The following is a 23,360-nucleotide window of genomic DNA, read 5'->3' as shown; positions in this document are numbered from 1 at the left end:
GCCCTAATTGTTGGACACGCTGCACCCATTGTAGCAAGGGTGGACATCTCCTGACTGTCTGTCATCAGCTGTCAGGTCAGTCTAACACCACTCCTAATTTGCATCCCAGGACGGTGCACAAACTTCACACCATCATTCCCCGAGGCAATCCTTGCACCCCAAGTTGTTTATTGATCTCATGATTGTTTGTCAGGACGTTCGTTTCCAAGTCAACACAGGAGTGACACTTACCCTGGTCAATCTCCCAACATAAAACTTGTCTGGGTTACCCGACATTGGCCCTGCCCTCTCGCAAGTTGGTTGAATATGTTGACAGCTCTGTTCCCCTCAGAAGTGAATATACACATAGGTGCCGACTCCATGGGGCCTGAGGGGGACCGAGCCCCCTCAGAAATTCGATTGGAGGCGGGGGGGCGGGGGGGGGGGGGGAGGGAAGCAGAGCCCCCCCAATAATTTAATAATTTAAGAAAATTGTTAGTTATGTTATGCTTTGTAAAATCACAAAATTATGTTGGATTTTTTATTTTCTTGTTTGACAATAGTTACCTTTTAAAATACCCGATTCAATGGACTACGCGAGCTTCTAGTATCTTGAGAATATTGAAAAACTTTGAAGAACTTCTGGAGTTTTTTGAAACATTTTCTGCAGAGGACAAAACAGAAGCAGGTTACAAATGTGCACGCTACCTTGAGTCAATGTTACAATTCAAGACTTATTTCGTTTTACATCTTTATTGCCACTCAATGAACCCAGTAGAGGATATCAATGAAAAAATTTAATGCCCTCATATAAGTGTTGCTGATCTGGAAAAAATATATGAGGGCTTAATTTGTATATTGAATGCAATGTTATAGTTTTGAACACTTTTGGGAATTGTGTTCAAAAGAAAAACCTTCACAAATTGATGATCCTTCGCTTCCTTGGAATCAAAGTATACCAAAGAAGTATGAAAACAACAAAGCCAGTTCACCGCACACTTTCAAAACCCCAAAGGAATACTACAAAGCTATTTACATTGAAGTTTGTGAAATGGTGCAATCTTGCATTAATGAGTGGTTTGCTTCAACTGGACTCACACAGGTCATTGCAGTTGAACAAGAGTGCTTGCTTTTAGTAAACAGAGGTGAAACAAATTTGGAAAAACCAACAGAGATTTTCAAAAATGACCTAGACACTGAGAGACTGCACTTACAACACTTGAATATGTTAGCCGATATCACTAATAAAAAACAACTGGTCTTAAAAACATGCGTTATGTAAGAAAGTATATTACACAAGAGCCTGCAGTTGAAGAAATGTTATGTGAAGTAGTGAAGTGCATTAAGCTTCTCCAAGTAGTTCCAATTATGACAGCAACAGCAAAACAGTCATTTAGCGCCCTTAAATGTCTGAAGTCATATCTGTGATCAACAATGGGACAGAAGCGATTGAACAACTTGGCTGTTCTTCATGCCCACCGAGATGTTTTGGACGAATTGGATATCTGACCAGTCATCAACAGCTTCATATTCAGTAATCCAGTCAGATGGTTGACATTTGCACCTTTCTAAAGACACTCTAGCCCTAATAATGTCATTTATAACAATATTAAAAATCTTTATAAAATAGAGAATTAAATACATGCATAATGTTAAATTTTCAGTTTTGAAATATTAGTACTAGTTTAGTACTATATTACTATAGTACTGTATTAGTTATTTTCAAATACTTAAATATTTTTAGGGTGTAAGACCCAATTAAAACCCGCTATTTACATACTTTCTGACTGAAAGTAGTAGGCGTACTGTATTAACTTAACTGTATTAAAGCATTAACTTTGAGATATTGTTTTTATTTAATGAACACTGAGCCTTATTCAAAGTAAGCTTAAATTAGCTATTTCACTTATTAATCAAAGTGCTATTACTGTGTGACAGCAATACTTAATGTTTTATTCTTTTAATGATAGTTTAGGATTTATTTAAATATAATTTCAGTCTTTTAAGAGCTATATATTCACTGCTCTGTCATAGTCTATAAGCATGGTTATTAATGTAAATTAAATTAGCTTTTTACAAAAATACCATGCATGTTTATATTTTGTTTCTTTTTTCAAAGCCAAAAAATGTGTCAGGCTTGTCGAGTTTCCCGGAGTGTCGAGTTATCGAGAGACCAGTTTTCGGGGTTCTAATGTTGATCAATATGACTCTAAAATGCTTAAAAAAAACCTTTAAAACTCACTATTTTTCATTTAAAATTTAGAAACTTTCCTGGGGCAAGACCCCCAGTAGTCCCCCCCCTCGCCAATACCTTTTATGTCGGTGCCCCTGAATATACAAGATGATTGTGCGGCCACTAATGTTGTATGTTCTCAACAGTCATTCAGCTAGCAACATTTTCGGCCTTGATGCTTTCTCACTGTTTGGCTTCCCGATCACAGATGAAGTTCAGGTCATCTCGGATACAGTCCCCTTCCAGGAACCTGGTGACATTCATGCATCTTTCACATCTCTGTTTGAGCCTGGTTTGGGGTGTGCCACCAAATTTCGGGCACATATTTCTTTACATCCAGATGGGGTGCCCCATTTCTTTTGAGCATGTCCTCTTCCAGTCTCCTTATGAATAGCCATTATGCTCAAACTCAACCACCTTGACGATGCTGGGGTCATAGAACTGGTCAAAACTAGTGCTTGGGACACACCCCTGGTCGTGGTCCAGAAGCCAAATGGTTCCCTCCGGTTTAGTGGAGATTTTAAGTCAATGATCCATGCCCAAACTCTGGTGGAAACCTACTCTAAACCACGTCAAGAGGACCTCCTCTCAAAGCTTGTTGGATGTAATGTTTTCTAAAATAGACCTCGCTGATGCTTACTTACAGATTCCACTAAATGAGGAATCGCAATGCACTGTTTCATCAATACGCCTTTCAGCTTATATAAATACAAGTGTTTGCCTTTAGGGATCTCTTCTGCTCCAGCGATCTTCCAGAGATACTGGAACAGTTAACCCTACCCATCCCAGCTTGTACCAATTATCTGGATGACTTCACTGTCACGGGTACTAAGCATCGAGACCGCCTATGTAACTTATGTTCTCTCTTTACAACATAGCATCATGAAGGGCTCAAGTGCCATCTGCACAAATGCCAGTTCTTTTGGAACAAGTGGATTACCTAGGCCACTTGCTCACAAAAGCTGGGATTCAGTCTACTGGCCATAATATTTCCGCTATTGATTCTCTCCCGCGTCCCCAAAACCTCCAGGACTTGCAGGCTTTTTTGGGGGAAAGTGAATTATTATTCTAAGTTCCCTCCACAGGTAGCACACATTATGCAACCCCTCAACCAGCTGTGGAAGAAAGGCATTCCATTTCAGCAGTCAGCCGCCTGTGAGCAGGCCTTCACACAACTGAAGCACATGTAATGTTCTACACTCTGCCTTACACTCTTTTCCCCATTATGCCCTCTCGTTTTGCCTGCAGACGCATCTCCCTATGGCACTGGTGCAGTGCTGCCACACCGTAATGATGATGGTACGGAGCAACTCATCACCTATGTACCAAAAACACTGACGTCTGCCCACCAGATGTGTACCTATTTGGAACCCAGCTTACCCTCGTTACGGCCCATTAATCATTAGTAGCACTCTTTGGGCCAGAGTGGACAACCCAAAGGCACCAGCATTGGGCTCTTTTCCTTAGCTCCTACAATTATGCCATCAAGCACAAGGCTACTGACACTGTGCAAATGCAGATGTCCTCTTATGTTTACTGTCAGGGCTGACATGGCATATGACAAACTGAAGCTCTCCTGTTTTCACATCAACATAGAACACCACCACACCTTGGATGGGTGTTCAACTACCACTACTCATGTTGTGGCGGACACACACAGTGACCTTATCTTGTGGTGTGTCATGCATTATGTACTCCATGGTGGTCCACCAATTTTTCAAAGTCAGCTGTTCCTGAGCTCTGGGCCTGGGCTCATCTCTCTGACCATCTGTCCGTCATCTCCAATGTGCTCCTGCTGCATGCGGAGAGGGATACCCATTGTGTTGTCATCCTGAATCACTTACATACTCACATCTTGGGACTCCTCCATTGTGGGTACTGGGGTAAGCCACAGATGAAAGTCCTTGCCAGGCAATATGTCTACTGGCTGGAACTGAACAAGGATGTGGAAGCTATGGTGCACCGCTGTTCTGCCTGTGCTCACCATCGGGCTACTCCACGTCAATCTTTCACCCTTGGTCTATTTCCTGTCGCCCTCAGGATCACATTCATCTAGATTTTGCTGGCTCCTTCCTCGGCTTAATGTGGCTTATTGTCATGGACACTTATTCAAACTACCCCTATGTGGTCAGCATGGCATCCACCACCACAGCTGCCAAACTCAATGCCCTTCTGCAGATTCTCACCATGCAAAGGCTTCCCCACACCATCGTTAACTGACAATGGGCCCCAATTCACAGCTACAGCCTTCAAACAGTTCTGCACTGCTAATGGCATCAAACGCCTAGGTAGCCCTGCGTTTCACCTCTCCTCCAATGGTGAAGTGGAGTGGATCGAGCACACATTTAACCAACAAATGATGAAGGCTGTGAGTGCATCTACCACAACATCAGCACTTGGATGTTCCTCAGTACCTACAGATCCACCGCTGTCCAGGACCACATGCTGGCAGAACTCCTCCATGTTCGACAACTGTGTACCCACCTCCATCTCCTGGTACCCCGACCCAAGGAAACACAGACCTGACATGCCGGACGATACCCTCCTGGTTTGGCTGTTTGGACATGTTCCTATGGGGCACAATCTTCATGGATGTCAGCTACGGTAGTTGCCACTCATGAGCAGCACCTTATGAGAAGTTTGGAGCCAACTGTGTCCCTGTCTCCAGCCTACCCCTCCAGCAGTTGACTGCTCTGAGTTGGAATCCCAGCCCTCACATGTCCCTCCATCTCATGAGTACCATTTAAGCTCCAGGATGCCATCGGTAGCTCCCGTAGACACGGGTATGGAGATTGATACATCAACACTGCCTCCATCTGCTCATTGTCATCCCCCACATGGTGGTTCTCCAGCACAGTACCTGAAGTCTCGCATTCCTTCTCCCAGCTGGTGGCCTCCACTGATGAGACACCACCTGTTCACCTTCCAAAACACTGGCCAGGCCCTTCAGGCTCTATGCGCCCATTTTCGGGGGGGGGGGGGGGGGGGGGGGGGGGGAATCTGGTATTCCGTTCTGACAATTTGGACAGCTCGTCAGAAGGCACAGACCTAGACGACAGCCGCTAGGCACCGTCCCTCCAACCTGTGAGAGGTGCTGTCACCACCATAGCACTGTGTGTGGGCCATGACTACCATGCCAGCCTATTGGTGCTTGGGGGTTCTATAAAGCCAGCTGGCATGGGCTCAGCAATTAGTCATGTTCCGACTGCATTCTTGTACTGTACATCATACCCATCATTGTTCAGTTCCTGAATTTGCTACAGCTAGGCTCTCAATTTGGATCGCTCTTCGGACTTGCTATTCTGGCATACCTAACCATTGCTGTTGTTGTTGCCTTCATTGTTGTCCATAGCTGTTGTCTTTTTGTGTTTTTGGCAACTCACCATTGACACCCTCAGCCAGTCTGCCTGCGTCTCCTGGTCATACTGGATTTTGGTTACTAGAAGAACTCTATTGCAATTACTTCTACTCTTACTCCGTAAAACTAGTACCCAATACCAAAATGGGCTATTCTTAATTACTGCACAAATCATTATGTTCATCCCTGACTCCACACATCTATCTCTTATCTCTTGCTCATATTGTTTAATCCCCTTCCATGCTCATTAACTCAGATACTACAAAACATATATCACTGTTAGACCTCTTGTCATACTCATCCACACAAAAACTTCTAACTCTCCATTCCACACTTACAAACTAATATGATAATCTTTCTTTCTTAATCAATTATCCTTAACATAATATCAACTAAACAAGGTATGGATTCATTAAAACCTTACACTTGGCATCCCATTTTCCTGTTTAGTTTTGTTTAACCCTTTGCTTTGGCACAACTTTTGGAACTTCACCCTTACGAAAAAGTTCTCCTTATGCTTCCCAAGGCAACTGACTTCCAAAACTATCCTTACAAGAAAACGACATACTGTACTACCATTCAACACACTTTGACAAGTCCGTCTCTAATGACCTCGTTGTCGACGGGACGTTAAACACTAACCACCACCACCACTTTGACAAGTATTCCCACTCACTTCTCGCACTGTAGTGCTCATTACATACTGAATTCTCCTCAGAATGCCTGGTTTTCTGGTACTCCTGCTCACCTAAAACAACTTTCTGGTGCTTAGTACCACTGTACAATGCAAATTACTCCTTGACATATTTGTACATGGTTTAACTGGTCTGTCTTGTACACTAGGTGCACCTCATGACAGCTCTGCACAGACAACAGCTTTCTGTTGCCAAAAGTTAACTTTGTCATGATGTTCAGTCAGAATGTTTACTTTCAGGCTTGCTTTGCACCCTTCAGACTTGTTGCATACATCAGACTTCAGCTGTGCTGTAAACAGCTTGTTGTGCATGTCAGCTGCTTGTCCTGCAAGGATGTGACCCTGTGCTTGTGCTCATGCCGCATTCTGAACCTCTAGCATACACTATTTAACAGATTCAGCCCCCTCCACTTGATTCTCCAATCTACAAACTCATCTTCTTTTCCTTTTCCTCCATTCACTCTGCTTCTCAGAAAATATATGTACCTGTACCTGTACCTGTACAACATCTGCAACACAACATTCAACAATACCTTGTGCATTCCCAATAGTATGTAAAACAACAAAACCACATGCAGTTCCATTCTGCATGATGCAAAAATCATTGGCACATGCACCCACCTGTGAACCTGGCCCAAATTCCCCGGACTATTTAATACCCACTGTCACCCAGTGGCCTAGCTACTACTACTACTACTACTACTACTACTACTAATACACTTAAATCACCCATGTTGCTATCCCCACACTTAATCACTTCGGCACAACCCTTATTCATTCTGTCTGGTACTATAGTTACCCCAGCCACCACAATTCCACTGGATATTGGAGCTGGAACTGTTACACTACTCTCTTTCACTTCAACAATGTCATTACTCTGTACTTTGCTTAAATTTCCAAGAAGTCATAATTCAACACCATCTACAACTAATCTAACCTTTACATTAAAAGAATTGTCTAACCAACTTCGACATTCTGCCCTACTCTTCACAGGTTTGACAGGTTAGCTACGTCAACAGTAGTCACACCTGCTGCAGAAACAGGGAAATTACCCACAAGCCTGCTCCTCTCACTTTCAGCTTTCTTCTTCTTCTTCTTCTTCTTCTTCTTCTTCTTCTTCAACCTCTCTGCATCCTCTTTCTCCTCCTTTCTCATTCTCTCCGTAGTCAACTCAGCATCAAATGTGTCCATAATTCCTTATTCTTTTCTACCTGGTCTACTTGCAATTTACCTACTTCATCCCTCAAAATTCTCAAGATCCCCTCCCTGCTACCGCCTCACTGTATTGACAACCTTGCAACCTGAGACACCTGTGGCCATGACATAATTGCCTCCTATCAACTACAAAATCATAAATGAGAAAAAAACCACTAAAACATACCCCTATCCCAACATTCCTCACGATCTGTGATAAAACACCGAGTCATACTACTTGCTCCACAAAAAACGAAATAAAATTATGAGAAAATTTAATCTTAACCTAACATATTACTTCTCACCATCACTTAATTACTCTCACTTGACTGCCAGCTCATACTCATTATTACTATTATTATTATACACCAAAACGACAACTTAACTTAGCCTTACCTCCCAAATCACTAATCATGTTTAACAGCTTATATACTACTAGACAATGAGCTACACCTCTTGCTCATGACAACCACATCGCCCATATCTGACAGATGAGCATTAACATTTATATTTATGTTTCCCCAAAAATACTGTCTCCATTCACTTGTAACCTACTAAACTTAAAAGTATGACCCAACCCCTGGCAAAACCCACTGACTTGCATGATGCTCACAGTCACAAAATGGCTACACTCACCACACAATGAAGATACTGTCACCAAACAGCATGGTGATGGGCTCAGAGAACTCCTACAGACATCACTTTGCAGCATCAGAGGGGTGGTGACAGAGATGACAGGGTCTGTCGATATGGGTTCGAATGCACTTCTGAACCACTCTGTAGAGTGCTGGGCACTGTGAGGAAAGAGTGAATGGTGGTGACAGCTCATGGAGCCCAGGGAAAACACTGTTAACAATTTCAAAGAGCTTTATTGATCTTGGTACCTGGCGTAGTGAAGCAGGCACATGACATCTTGGTGATCCCACTGACCCTGACTTAGGCCAATAAACTGGTGGCAGCCTCTGCCTGGTGGCACTGAGCTGTCACCTCTCATTGCTAAGGCTGGCAGCCCCTGCAGCCACGTGAGCACTGACATCAGTGCCACATTGAGTTGTGCTGTGATGACACCCCACTTGGGAGGCAGTCCCTTGGCTCCACATGTGACCATGGTGGTGGCGTGTGCACTATCTCCTTTGCTTCATGTAGGCTCGGCAGCCCCTCAGCCCAGTCGTGTCACTGCAATGGAACGCACAAGAGGGCGTGTGCAGGATATGAACCACTGCTGTCAAACAGCATTTCGCTTGTGTTGTGGCACTGAGTACTGCTATGAACTCAGTGTTGGATTCAGCATGTGTGGGTTGCCAATAAGTAGGCTGTGACAACATATCCTATGAAGGACTAAGTGCGGCCAACATACACAAACTGGTCTAGAAACCCTGGCTTGAAATTCAGAGTTATTCATGTGGCTCCAGTGCCCATTTGTTTCATTAAAACCTGGGCCTAGTTACACTGCAAAAACAAGAGACTTGCCCCAGTTTAGTGACACAGCTGTGGTTGCTACACAGTTGCACCTTGCAGTGCCTTTTTCTGCTGAGATCTGCTATACTTGCTGTGCAACCAACTGGCACATCTATTATTGAAGATCAAACATCATCACACTTGTGGCTACTGGCCTGCAGTTGTTAACCCAACACTCTATGGCTCTTTCATGGTACTCTTTATTTCTTTTGTTTAAGACTAATAATTTTCTGGCCAATGGCTGCGTCACAGCACTACACTACAGAAATCTGACAAATATTAGAATGGGAAATCACTGAACCATCTACTAGCCCACACTGCAGGCTGCTCCTCACAATAGCAAAGTCAAGTGGCAATGTCCAGCTTGTAATTGATGCTAGGGAAATAAACAAAATCATAACAACTATCCAGACTCAACCCATCAAGACTGAGGAGCAAATTCAGACACTTCATGGAGGTAAAGTACCTAAAAAGCTTGATTTATGTATCTAGTATTGGCAGTTTCCTCTGAATGAGATAGCATGAAAATATCAGCCTTTATACAAACAGGCCAGTTATCAGTTCAAAATTCTACGATTCAAACTGAACGTGCGTGCGGGCTTATATACAGCAACGCTAGATACAGTTCTCGGCCCAGAGTTACTGTGCAAGGTAACCTAGTTTGTGGATTACATATTAACCGCGACACTAACATGAGAACAACACGTGGAACTTATTGAGAGAGTATTACACAAATTTCAAGAAGTCAGGCCCGCATCTCGTGGTCGTGCGGTAGCGTTCTCGCTTCCCACGCCCGGGTTCCCGGGTTCGATTCCCGGCGGGGTCGGGGATTTTCTCTGCCTCGTGATGGCTGGGTGTTGTGTGCTGTCCTTAGGTTAGTTAGGTTTAAGTAGTTCTAAGTTCTAGGGGACTGATGACCATAGATGTTAAGTCCCATAGTGCTCAGAGCCCCTCGAGCCTTCAAGAAGTCAGTCTTCAAAAGTCAAAATTCGGGCCTGAGCGAGACATAAGAAACAACTCAAAGCATTCATCAGATTAGCCTCACTTTCTAAGTGGTTCATGCCTGGCCAACTGCTTAATTGTGAGCCAATGTTAAATATTATGGAAACAAGTCCCATGGCACTAGTCGAAGGAATGTCAGGTGAATTTTGAAAACATAAAAGCTGCTTGCATTAACTCAAATATGTTTTACATCCTTACATGTCAGTGTAATGCTGTCTTGCCACTTACGCATAGTTTGTGCACTTTGTGGAAGTTTTGTTTCAGCAATGAGAAATGAATGGTAAGCCTAGTGTTTGTAAGGTAGCGTTTGCTAGTCAGGTTTTGTTGGACTGTTAGTGAGCATATTCAATGACAAAATTAGAAGCCCTTACAGTTACGTGGACAGTCAAAAAGTTTCATTTCAACCTTGCTGACAATCATACCAAGGTCTACTGTGACTACCAGCTTTAAGTTTCTTGCTGAGTTGCAAATTATTTGTGATTGATGGACCAACAGACTGAGTGTGAAAAGCCTTCTTCTTAATCAAAATATTTTATTTTTCCAAATTTCATTCTCTATATACAGAAATTGTGTTTCACTCCAGAGCCAGGCTAGGCACAGGCTGGGACGATAATGAATAACACTGGATATCACCAACAACACACACCTTGTTCACAAGCATACCATTCTCACAGCGAATAATGCTGACAGGGTACACTTCCAACATATCCTCCAGCAATCAGAGTGCTGTGAATGGTCTCGCGGAGGCCGCATATCGAGCTGGCAAGAACGAGGTGGGACAGAACTCGACTACTTTTGGCAGCCAGCTTTGGCCCATCCGGATGTACCTTCTCATCCCTCTCTCAAGCAAAATGGGCTCAGTCTGTTGGTGGCCTCCCATGCGCCGCATGTTGTATCCTTTTGTGACAGACTTCTGGGATAAACCTGGAGTGCCAGCCACTTTTTGAAACTTATTTCGCTGTTCCATTTCATTAATTTCATGCACATCCGGATTCCCACATCCCACAGTAGCCTTATGTAATCTAGTCCTGAACATATTACATGCTCGAGATTTTAACCCGGCAAGGAAACCAAAACCGTTTTACATACGAGTGTCATCATGAAAGACTTCATTCTCAAAAAAACTTCGAATCAAATACTTTTGCATATGTATTTAAAAAATTTTAACTTAATCTACGTGAACATTCCAACACGTTCCACGAGAGCAAAGAACTCTTACCCTCAACCATTTTATGAAAAGTGTCTAACAAAGAAAAATGAATTTTTTGTAATTGTAAAATAATAATTGTTTGCTGTTTTTAAAGTTAATGAAAAATATTCAAAGTAACAAAATTAACTGTAACATTAGGTTGAAGGCCTCATTCATGGTTTTGCCCAGTTTTCCACTGGACATAAACTGAATGGTGAGGCAAAGCTATAATTTATCTGGGATGAACACAAAATGTGACCTTATAATGTATAGAATACTTCAACATAGCAACAACCAAAAAAAGTTAAAAAGCAATGTCTAAAAAAGAAAATTTCTGTAAAAAATTGTAAAAAAATGATACACATTGTCAGACTCGATGTAATAAAAAAAAGTATACCCAGAACAAAAATTAACAACCATATCCTCACATTGCAAAAACAGAAAACAATCAAAGTTCCCCAAAAGCAAACAAAACTTTAACGTTGGCCAAAATAATAATCTTTTCAAAAAACCGAGGAGTTATGCCAGAATGGTGTCAGCCTTTTTATTACATAAATAATGTCTGCTACCGTTAGGAGCTTTAAGCATACGTCGTATGAAGCATTAGAAAATTTGCATTACCTCTGGCTTTGGTCAGAGACTATGTAACAAAGCAATGGAATCAATAGCGCAGAATATGAATCCTTGTCAATACTGTAATGACCCACTGGTCGCTAAAGAATAAAATAAAATTAAATTCAGCCTTTTTAAAAGCCCACTCATTCTTAATTTCTTGTAGAGTATATCTGTCTTAATACAAGGGCATTTGAGTGCTTCACAGCAATAAAAATATTTTCATATTAAAATATATCATACACCACATTCCTAATGCATTTGTTCCAGTTCAGTAAATATGTTAACTTAAAGAAATGATGGTCTTTAATGAGATTTCAGACATATTATAGAGACACAGTATATTAGACCTTATCTGGAATGACAGATGAAATGACAATTCAATGCTCATATTAAATATGCGAATGACGAACCTGCTGACTTATCCATTAATTCAGAGATGATCTTTTATTGCAATAATATTCAAAAGAATTAATTTCCTGACTAGCCATCTACTATCAGATAGTGAAGACAAGGATAATATCAGTTCTATTATCCATAATATATTTCCTATATACCATCCCTAGCCAGGTTCAAATTTGTCCCTTTTCCCTTCTCCTTCTTACTTTTGAGATGTGAAGCGAACCATTGTAAAGTTTTTTTCTCTAATTCCATCATTTTCAACTTATGCAAAAGTATTGTATCATCTACACAATAAAATGTTTTTGTTAAATCCAAGAAAAGTGCCTAGTGTCCTCAGCCCACCATCATTTAGACCTGCTAGTACCTCAGGCACAAAACAATTAGTAGGATTTTCTGTGGAAGCCAAACTGAGAGTCTGACAGCAAATTATGAAATTATGTGTAGTCAATGAGCCTCTATAGTCCTATATATTGATTTCTCAAAAGCTTTTGAAAACACTGGCAGCAAAGAAACTGATTACTGTTTACTTTACCTCTTTTGCTAAAAAGTGGCTTCAAAATCTGTCAAAAAAATGACCACATACAAAAGACTTATTGCAATGGTGCCAAGTTACAGAACTAGTGAATCGTACACTGATCTTCACAATATTACTTAAAAATTCATCATACCCATGCGAGCATTTTCTCTTTAATAATGTGATAATTGATTCACTGTCATATTTTCTTGTTTCCTGTAGCAGAAAATTATGTAGTTATCTTGGAACACCAGCTTACAGGAGTTCTACATATTTACCTATACCAATAAAATGTTGCTTTGACTTTCCTACTAATGACAAGAAAAAAACTATTAAATATTTTACACAACTCAGGTAGACCACAAACTTTTTCACTGTCATACAAGAAATGAGTAATATTTTGAACACTCAACATTCTGCACTGATACTTCCTTTCATAACTGGCAATATAAGTTTAATTTTGTCCTGAGAACTTTCTATTCTCTTGGTGTAATGCCCTTTTTAGTCTGTCTGATAACATTCCTCAGTACTTTGCAGTATTGTCAGATGTAAAATTCACCAACCAAGGTGGTGTTGCAATTAGCACATTGGACTCGCATTCGGGAGGAAGATGGTTCAAATCTGTGGCCAGCTATTCTGATTTAGGTTTTCCATGGTTTCCCTAAATTGTTCCAGAGAAATACCAGGATGGTGCATTTGAAAGGCCACAGCCGCTTCCCTTCCCCATCCTTGAAACAATCCAAGCTTGTGTTCTGTCTCTAATGAGTTAGTTGTCAACAGCATTGTTGACAGTATTCTCAACGGTACATTAAACCCTAATCTTCCTTCCATTTTTTAGCACAATTCTGTCTCTAATGAGTTAGTTGTCAACAGCATTGTTGACAGTATTCTCAACGGTACATTAAACCCTAATCTTCCTTCCATTTTGTAGCACAATTCTGTTGCTACAGTCCGGACTCTCCTACACGTTATGAAACCATTTCTGTTTCCTGCTACATAATTTCTAAATCCATTAGTTAAAAAAACTGGTTGCTTATTAGTACTACAAGTAACTACACTTTTTTAATACAAATCAGCTATTAAAAGAAATGATAAAGGTTTGAAGGAATGTATCATATTTGTTATTCAAGTTGTCTATATTGTAGACTCCCTGCTATGTTATGCCTGGAGGTTGACTTTAAATGTCTGAATTGCAAGTGGATTGATATCTCTAAATGTTTTGTTTACTTCTTTGGGGTATGATATTGCCTTGATTCCTTTCAGCATTACTATCTGTAAATTATGGTCTGAAAAGCTGTTACTAATTTTTCTCCACCATGCACATCAATTAGAGAACAATCTAATATTATCTCTGACTATGCTGCTACTTTTCTTAATAATTCTAGTTGGAAAGAATACTGTCTGAATCAGGTTGTAAGACTCAAGTAAATCCACTGACATTCTTTTCCCTGGAGAATCAGCCACAATGCTTATATTAAAATACCCAAAGAAAATCAACTGCTTCTCTTTCTTAAGAATCAAGCCAGCACTGCATCAAGTCTGGAGACGAACCTCATGTAGTCTGAACTAGGGGATCTGTAGAAGCCCTATAAGGAAACATTTCTCCTTAAAAATTCAAACTCTTTTACAAAACCTTCAAAAGCTAATCGATCTGTTTATCTGTTATTTGCTGCTCAGACAGAGAAAATTATATATTACTTGTAGTGTGATATTTCCTAACCTAATACCCCCAGCAGTGCCTGATTTAATTCCATAGCAGTTCATTATTTGATGTTTTCAATGTTTATCTTATATTTTCAAAACGCTAACCATTCCATTCAACTGATCTTCCAACTTCTTTGCCAACTCTGACAGAACTGCAATGTCATCAGCAAACAATATTTTTTTTATTTATTCTCCCTGAACTTCAATTCCTTTTCCAAATATCTCCTTAGTTTCCTTCACTGCTTGCTCAATTTAGAGACTGAATAACATGAGGGATAGCTGCAACCTTGTCTCAGTCCCTCCTCTATTGCTACTTACCTTTCATACCTGTTGACTCATATAATTGTGGTCTGGTTTCTATAAAGGTATTTTATCCATGATAACCTCAGAATTTCAAACAGTGTACTCCAGGCAACACCGTCAAAGGCTTTCTCAAAAATCTACAAATTCCATAAATGTGAGTTTGCATTTCTTCAGCCTATCTTCTGAGACACACCTTGTGATTAGTATTTTTTCATGTGTTCTTACACTCCTTCAGAACCCATACTGATATTATCACAGGGCATCTGCTACCAGTAGATTCAAGCTGCTGTTAAGAAGTTTTGTTATTATTTTGGAATCATGGAATTATTGAACTGATAGTTTTGTAATACAACTACTTTATTATTGAAGTCTTTAGCCTGTCTCACATATTCTCTACACCACGTGCAACAGTTTTCTAAAGGTTTAAGCTCACAAGGATCTTATAAATTCTTATGGAATGTCATCTATTCCAGGTGCCTCTTTTTGACTTAGGTCTTTCAGTGCTTTGTGAAACTTTTCTCAAAGCATCACATGTGCCATCTCACCTTTTTCTATTTCCTCTTCCCTTTCCATTATAGTGTTTTCAATTTTCTTTTTTTTTTTTAATATTCATTCAACCTTCAAGCTATCCCTTCCTTGCTTCTATTGTCTTGTCATCAGACCTATGACATTCTCTTTTCACCAATGGTTTTTTTCACTTCTCTATCTGCAGCATCCATATTCCCCACAGGCATGCTACTTCTACAGCTTTGGATTTCTCCTATAGCAATTCCTGTTTTGTAATTTTGCACTTTCTGGCAGAAAAATAAGAAAACATGAATGCAGGTAAACTACTATGAAAAGCGTAGTGAAAGATTCATAATGGCCAAGATAGACATAAAGCCACCATCCATCACGTCTATTACATCCACGCATAATGAAGAGATTGAAAATGTTTTCATTACCAAATATAATGACTGGGATAAAGTACTGTAAAGCAATACTTTCTAAAAGAACTCAAGGGTACTGGCTTCCCATGTACTTTACAGAGCTAATCTATTGTGCATGATTCTGCCAAATTATGTACAATCTGATTCATTCCATGCACCTGCAGACTCTGCTTCATGATTTGGCATATAGAACTCACTACGTGAATGAATGAATGCAGCTATGTGCTCACTTATTCCAATGCTACTGAAGAACATTAACTTGCAATAGATTCAGTACCCTGAGGTTATATTTTGTACTAGCTTGAGACACTTTCACTGCTTGCAGACCTGCTTCTCAAACCACAGGAAGTTCTAGGACACAAGAACATTTCTGTATACAGATCAAGTCCATAGCACAGGTTTTTATGACCAACTAAATTCCCCATGTAACACAGTATCTACCATATCCTGATATGCATATCATACATTCATAACCAAGCCAGAATTTTACAGACATTCTACATGTTAAAATTATTTATAAATATCACGTGTTTAGTAAATCTACCACATGTGCTAATGGAGAATACAGATGTATCGATACTGTCTGCATTTTTCAGGTGTACCTGTGGTGGGAGCACTATTGATATCACTGGCTAGTCGTGTGAAATCCTGTAGTGGGCAAATACAGTATCGCCCAGTGGCGGTTTCTTTCTTATTTGATGTTATTCACCTTGTCTCTACCCGTGAACTCAAAACCATGTGGCTAGTGCTGTGACTTAGGTACATGTAATTTCTGCAAACAACAGGCTTAATGCAACTTCACTATCAATGTGCTTAGCAAGTAAGTAGTGCTTGAACTTTATTCAAATGTAATCAGAAACTATCTCATATTAACTTTTGGTTTGTTTAATTTGAATACAGTTTGGTTTCAGGGGGTAACATGCAATTTTAATTTATTGTTACAGAAGTTTAATTGTTGACAAAATAATTTAACAGAATAGATAAAAATCTACTCACCAAGCGGCAGCAGAACACACACCTAAAAGGAGGTTATACTTAGGCAATCTTTCAGAGCCCCTTCATCAGGTAAAAGGGCTAAAGAGGAAGGAAGAGGGGTGAAGGAGAAGGACTAAAGAGGTCTAGGAAAAGGGGTAGATTTTTGGGAAAGTCACCCAGAACCACAGGTCAGGGGAGATTTACTGGATGGGATGAGAAGGAAAGACTGATTCTTGGGGATTGCGTCAGACGAGATCTGAAAACCTGAGAGTTTAAAGGTGGAAGACAGGGTAATAAGCTAGACAGAGATTTCTGCTTAAACATCGTGCACAAGTTAATAAGAGTGAAATGCTAAGTGAACTGTACACAACAGAGGTGGGATGGGGACAGTGACAAGTAGACAGATAAGACAATAAAAGATGTAGAAAACTAAAACAGAGTGAAGAAAAGAGTAGTTACTGTAAAGAAATTCTGAGATGGAAAAAATTAATGGTAATTAAGGCCAGGTGGGTGGTAAGAAACAAGGACATGTTGTAGCGCTAGTTCCGAGCTGCGGAGTTCTGACAAACTGGTGTCTGGAGGGTAGAATCCAGATGGCACGTGTAGCAAAACAGGCACCAAGGTCACAATTGTCATACTGTAGAGCATGCTCTGCAACAGAATATTGCTTGTTACCAATATACATCCTCTGCCTGCGCCCATTCATCCTAATTGATAATTTGGTTGTAGTCCTGCTGATGTAGAAGGCATGACTACACTATTCAGTGTTCATGTAATAGCTGGTATATGACATATGTCGTATCACAGGTGACTCTCCCTTTGATAGTATAGGTTTTCCAGTTACAGGGCTGGTATAGGTGGTGGTAGGAGGGTGCACTGGGCAAGTCTCGCAGTGGGGACAGTCTCAGGGATAGGAGCCATAGGGTAGGAAGATGGGTGCAGAAGGAGTGTAGGGTCTGACAAGAAAATTGCAGAGACTGGGAGGGCAACAAAAAGCTATTCTAGATGTGGTGGGCAAAATATTAGACAGAATGGATCTCATTTCATGGCATGATTTTAGGAAGTTATGGCCTTGTCAAAATAGCTGATTAATACATTTAAGACCAGGATAATACTGAATGACAAGCAATGTGCTCTGAAGTTGATTTTCAAGGGCTCAGCAGTACCAGGATTGGATATGATGGCCTAGGAAATATGCTTATGAACTAGGCTCTTGGGATAATTATGTCCAGAGAAGGCTGAAATGAGAATGGCATAACGAGTTTGCTTCCGAACAAACACATTTGCATCAAATGCCAGGGCTGTATGGGAGGGAACGTTTGACATGGAGAGGATGGCAACTGTCAAAATTTAAGTACTGTTGGTTATTAGGTTCAATGTGGACAGAAGTAGCCTTCTGTGAGGATGAGATCAACATCAAGGAAAGTGGCGAGGGATTCGAAATAGGACCATGTGAAATTTAATTGGGAGAAGGTATTTAGAGATTCCAGGAATTCGAACAGGTCAGCCTGAACATGAGTCCATATGGTAGAGATATCATCAATGTATCTAAACTGAACCAGAGGCTGATGACTTATGGACCCCAGAAAGGCCCCATCCAAGCGACTCATGAAAAGGTTGGCGTAGGAAGGAGCCATCCTGGTTCACACGGAAGTACCCCTGCACTGTTTGTATGTCTTCCCCTCAAAGGTGAAGTGATTGTTGGTTAGTCTAAAGATGATTAAGGTGAGTAGGAAGGATATCATAAGTTTGGAATCAGGTGGGTGCTGACTGAGGAAATGTTCAGCAGCAGACAGACTATGTAGGTAGGGGATGTTGGTATAGATGGAGGTGGCATCAATGTTGACAAGTAAGGTGTGTGGTGGGAGTGGGAAGGGCACCGATTTCAGTCGATCTCTGGAATGGTTGGTACCTTTGATATAGGAGGGAAGTCTTTGTACTATGGGTTGCAGATGCTGGTCAACTAAGACAGGATACTACATTATGGCCATGATGATTGGTTTTGTAGATCTTAGGAAGAAGGTAAGGGTGGGGGTATGTTAGTGGAGGTCCACATCACCTGTCTGCCTTCTCCTCATACAGCGTCTGCCATCAAGATCCCACCCCTATGATTCAAACTGACCTGCAATCACCCCTTAGAACATGAGGTCCCTCACACGGTTTAACACCTCAATCCATAGAACTTCTCACCCCACCCACACCATGCACACTCACTCATCTGAAATTTGTGCCCATCCCATTCCCACCACAGACCTTGCTTGTCACAATTGATGGCACCTCCCTCTATACCAACATCCCCCACATACATGGTCTGTCTGCCGCTGAACATTTCCTAAGTCAATGCCCACCTGATACCAAAACTTATGATACCCTTCCTACTAACTTAACCAACTTCAGACTTACCAACAACTACTTCACCTTTGAGGGAAAGACAAACAGTGCAGGGGTACAGCCTTGTGAACCATGATGGCTCCTTCCGATGCCAACCTTTTCGTGAGTGGCCTGGATGGGGCCTTCCTGGGATGCATATGTCTTCAGCCTCTAGTTTGGTTTAGATACATTGATGATATCTCTACCATAAGAAATCATGTTCAGGCTGACCTGTTCAAATTCCTGGAATCTCTAAATACCTTCTTCCAATTAAATTTCGCATGGTCCTACTCCGAATCCCTCACCACCTTCCTTGATGTTGATCTCATCCTTACAGAAGGCCAGCTACATACTTCTGTCCACATTAAACCTAACAAACAACAGTACTTAAATTTTGACAGCTGCCATCCTTTCTGTGTCAAACATTCCATCCCATACAGTCCTGGCATTCGAGGCAAATGTATTTCTTCAGAAGCAAACTCTTTACATCATTCTCACCTCAGCCTTCACTGAATGTAATTACCCCACCATACTAGTTAAAAAGCAGATTTCCCGGGCCATCACATCCAATCCTGGTACTACCAATCCCTCCAAAAAACAACTTCGGAGCACACCACTGCTCACTCAGTATTATCGTCATTTGGAATTTATTAGTCAGCTACTTCGACATGGCCATAACTTCCTAAAATCATGCCCTGAAATGAGATACATTCTGTCTAAGATTTTGCCCACCACACCTACAATAGCTTTTCGTCGCCCTCTCAATCTCTGCAATATTCTTGTCAGACCCTACGCTCCTTGTGCACCCATCTCGCTACCCTACAGCTCCTACCCCTGCGACTGTCCCTGCTGCAAGACTTGCCCTATGCACCCTCCTATCACCACCTATACCAGCGCTGTAAAAGGCAAAACCTATACTATCAAAGGGAGAGCCACCTGTGAAATGACACATCATGTACCAGCCATTATGTAAACACTGTTCAGCCTTTTACATCGGCATGACTACCACCAAATTATCTATTAGGATGAATGGGCACAGGCAGAGGGTGTATACTGGTAACATGCAATATCCTGTAGTCTCCCTTGACCCATGGTCCTCGGTGACTTTCCCGAAATCTATCCCTTTTCCTAGGCCTCTCCAGTCCTTTTCCTTCTCCCCTCTTCCTTCCCCTTCAACCCTTCAGCCAGCTTGCCTAACTATAACCTCCTTTCAAGTGTGTGTTCTGCTGCAACTTGGTGAGTAAATTTTTTCTTATCTATCCAACTAAATTATTGTCAAAAATTGAAAAAATTAATCACGTTCAATAAACACTGTTAGCCCTAATTGAGTGTTGTAACAAAATGAAATTATTGTCTAAGAGGTTTCTAGGTGTTCAACAGTGTGAATCAGAAAGGTTATATTCAGTCACAACCACTGGGCACATTTTCTTTGTAAGCTGTGTTACATATTACATGTAATTTTTTCATACTGCTGAGTGAAATTAATTTATGCTGATCGCACTATTGTGTTTGTACTGCTGATAGTATGAAAAAGTAGAAGATAAATTGGAATACAGAGAGGAAAAAAAGAGGAGGGGATGGTGCTGAAACATGGATTTCTCTTCTTGATTAATACCAGGAAAGCTATCATGTTTAACATCCCAATCCCATACATATATTGCATCAACAGCGTCTAATGCCCTCGTTTAATGAGACAGTGAGGTGAGGTTCCACATTGTCTAGTGATCAAAAGCTTTACACAACCAATCATCATTCACTTAACTGTCAAACAGTGGGGGAAAAAATTTCTGCCATAACCACTACTTGAATAAATTACTTTATAGTTGAACACTAGTGTGTACAAGTGATGTTGGTTATGGAGGCAGGTTCACTAGACAATACTGGTCATCATTTGGTAATTTTGGCAAATTTTCATGTTGCTTTCCTTTAATTTATATAACTCACTTTGCACATCATTTAGGACTAAAGATAACAGCACTTCGAACAGCAGAGGCATTGATTGTTACCTTTATTACTAAATTTTGTTTGCATTCTGCCACAACTATATGTAATTCATTTTGTAAGCCATTTAGGAGCAAAGCTAACAAACCACTGAATAGTAACAGCATTGAGTTGATACTTTTACTCTTCAAAATTACTTACATTCTGCAACAAATTTCCTTGCATATTTGCCTTTTACATCAATTAATAAACAGAGACAATTAATCTGTATTTATTAATGTCTAACTTAAGATGTAACATTATTTGAAAGAAAAAATTAGTTAATACAAGGCTAGGACCAAAAAACATGATGATGTTTTAACTTAATACCTTTAAGATCTTTAAGTGAAGCAAGAGTTCTGACTGCTTTTAGTCTCTCATATTTATCTCCAGTTTTGGCAACAGAGAGTAACCGCCAGGCAAGTGATTGTCTCCATGATTCCAGCCATTTCCAAGGTAGTATCTGATCTACATCTTTTTCACTACATTTGCTAGCAAACAAGTTAATATCATCTGAAAATAATAAAATTTATTTCTGTCACTAGAACTGTGATTATTTAACAATTGTTACACAACATTTACTTTGTTCAGTTGTTGCATTTACTTTATGAAATATTTATCACGTCCCACAAATGCCAGCAAAAGTTATTAAATGATTAAAAATGGAAACAACTGGCCTACAATATTTTTATCAAATTTCATTCTTTCTGCAATGAGCATATAAAATGTATGGTGAATATCTAAATGGTAACACATCTTGAAAATGTCCACATGTACTTCAACCAAATGAGAAGTATATGTGGCATCAAGAAACCTTAAGCCTAACTAAATTATCTGCTGCAATCCAGCAGCTGAAATGAGTTTAAAGACTTGAATTATATTGCTATAAAATGCACAAAAAAGTGATGCCGATACATACATTGGTGTAGAAAATATGTTCAAAGTTTTCTAGCATAGAAAAGAAATTGTTAATGATGAACTGTGATCAAGTATCAATTTACATAAAAACAGACAGTACTGGGCAAGTGCCATTGATGGTAGCTCAAAATTAGTAGCTGTCTCCAATATGAAAACTTGCTAAACACTTATAATGGATGCCTTGTTATCTGTCATTGTAATTCTTTCTTCTATTCAACTCAAGGTCTTCCGTTTGACTGACTACCTATGACACTTTGATTATATTATTGAATCTATTACTCATTTCTACCGTCAGACATGTCATCTCCAAACGGCTCCTTCCCAAACAGGTGTACATATGACTGCAGCATGTTCCCTGTTTCTTGTAAGAGGCCTTGATTGTAGCTTGTACTACATTTTGGAGAAGGGAACCTCTCACTAGAAGCATTCTGTTACATTACAGTTACGGGAAAAGAATCCATATTGACAGAATGATTATCTTGTTCAACTATCAACTGACAGAGAGTTTGACCTATGACAAACGTTTTCCACAATATAAACACCTTGCACTACAACTGGCTAAGACCGACCCTGGACTATCTTATATGCCAGATTCTGGCATGGTGTTGTCAGTGTGTGGTCCTGATGACAAGTGCCTACTGGATAGTGACACCTCAGTGGTCAACAGTAATGCTGTGCCCACTATTCAGTTTCCATAGTGACATCAGGTGACACCACTACACCCACCCCCTTCTCCTGCCAAATAGTGACCACCAGAATATCTAGGTAGTACATAGTCTGGAGGAGCTGCCACCAGGAATGGCGACAGGTTGGTATCCATGGGTGTCACTGTGGAAGGCTGAGGCAGGATAAGGCTTGATGGAAGGTGCACAAATCACCACAGGACGCAAGGGTCTGTCAAGGGTAGAGAAGCAGGTAGCTGCTGACTAGGCTGGCAGAAATGAAGTTGATTTTGATGGCACCTCCAAAGTCAATGGGTGCAGGTAACAGCATAAATCATGGACCTGGATGGATGGAGATCATCCCTTGGATCCAGGTTGGATAGTGCCTGGACTGATGGGCACACACCAGAGTGCTCACCCTGAAAGGCGAAGCCTTGATAACGACATGAGCTGGTGGTGAGCAAGCGTGTGCAACGAGAATGGCCATGAGACCACTGTCAGGCTGTGATCCTCAATTGGCCCATAAGTTGCTCGTAAACTACAGAGGGCATTACACATGGTGTTACACATCATTTTTTTGTGGGGCTAGATTTTGAAGGTGCAGAAAGAAAGCATTCCACATGTCTGTTGGATGTGGTGTGAAAAGGCATAGTGAGAAGTGCCATCACATTAAGAGTACAAAACTGTTCGAAATGTAGAAGGTAAAAGCATCCCAGTATCAGAAACCAAGATGTGTGGGATGCCTTTATGGACAAATACTTTCTTCAACACCATAGTAGTAGTGGTATTAGTGACCTGAGACATGCGGAACACACAAGGGAAGTAAGAAAAGGAATCAATCATGAAAAAAGACATGGATCCCAAAAAGAGGCCAGTAAAATCTA

At 40.7% G+C, this 23,360-nt stretch overlaps 1 protein-coding gene across 6 annotated transcripts in view; it reads right to left on the bottom strand.

Annotated features, from left to right (window-relative positions):
* The window catches only part of LOC126477972 (protein SERAC1), a 273,073-nt gene that overhangs the window by 203,143 nt on the left and 46,570 nt on the right, over positions 1 to 23,360 (bottom strand). For 4 of the 6 annotated variants that reach the window (XM_050103663.1, XM_050103662.1, XM_050103665.1 and 1 more), the window contains one exon: positions 21,227 to 21,409. The exons of 1 other annotated variant lie outside the window; for it this stretch is intronic. In XM_050103663.1, coding sequence (XP_049959620.1) covers positions 21,227 to 21,409 — 183 coding nt within the window. Of the gene's footprint in view, positions 1 to 8,094; positions 8,184 to 21,226; positions 21,410 to 23,360 lie in introns of those variants that run through there. One more of the 6 variants, XM_050103666.1, reaches the window with a different exon arrangement.

The sequence above is a fragment of the Schistocerca serialis genome, chromosome 1, assembly GCF_023864345.2.
Source record: "Schistocerca serialis cubense isolate TAMUIC-IGC-003099 chromosome 1, iqSchSeri2.2, whole genome shotgun sequence".
NCBI lineage: Eukaryota > Metazoa > Arthropoda > Insecta > Orthoptera > Acrididae > Schistocerca > Schistocerca serialis.
This window is presented reverse-complemented; position numbering and strand designations above follow the sequence as displayed.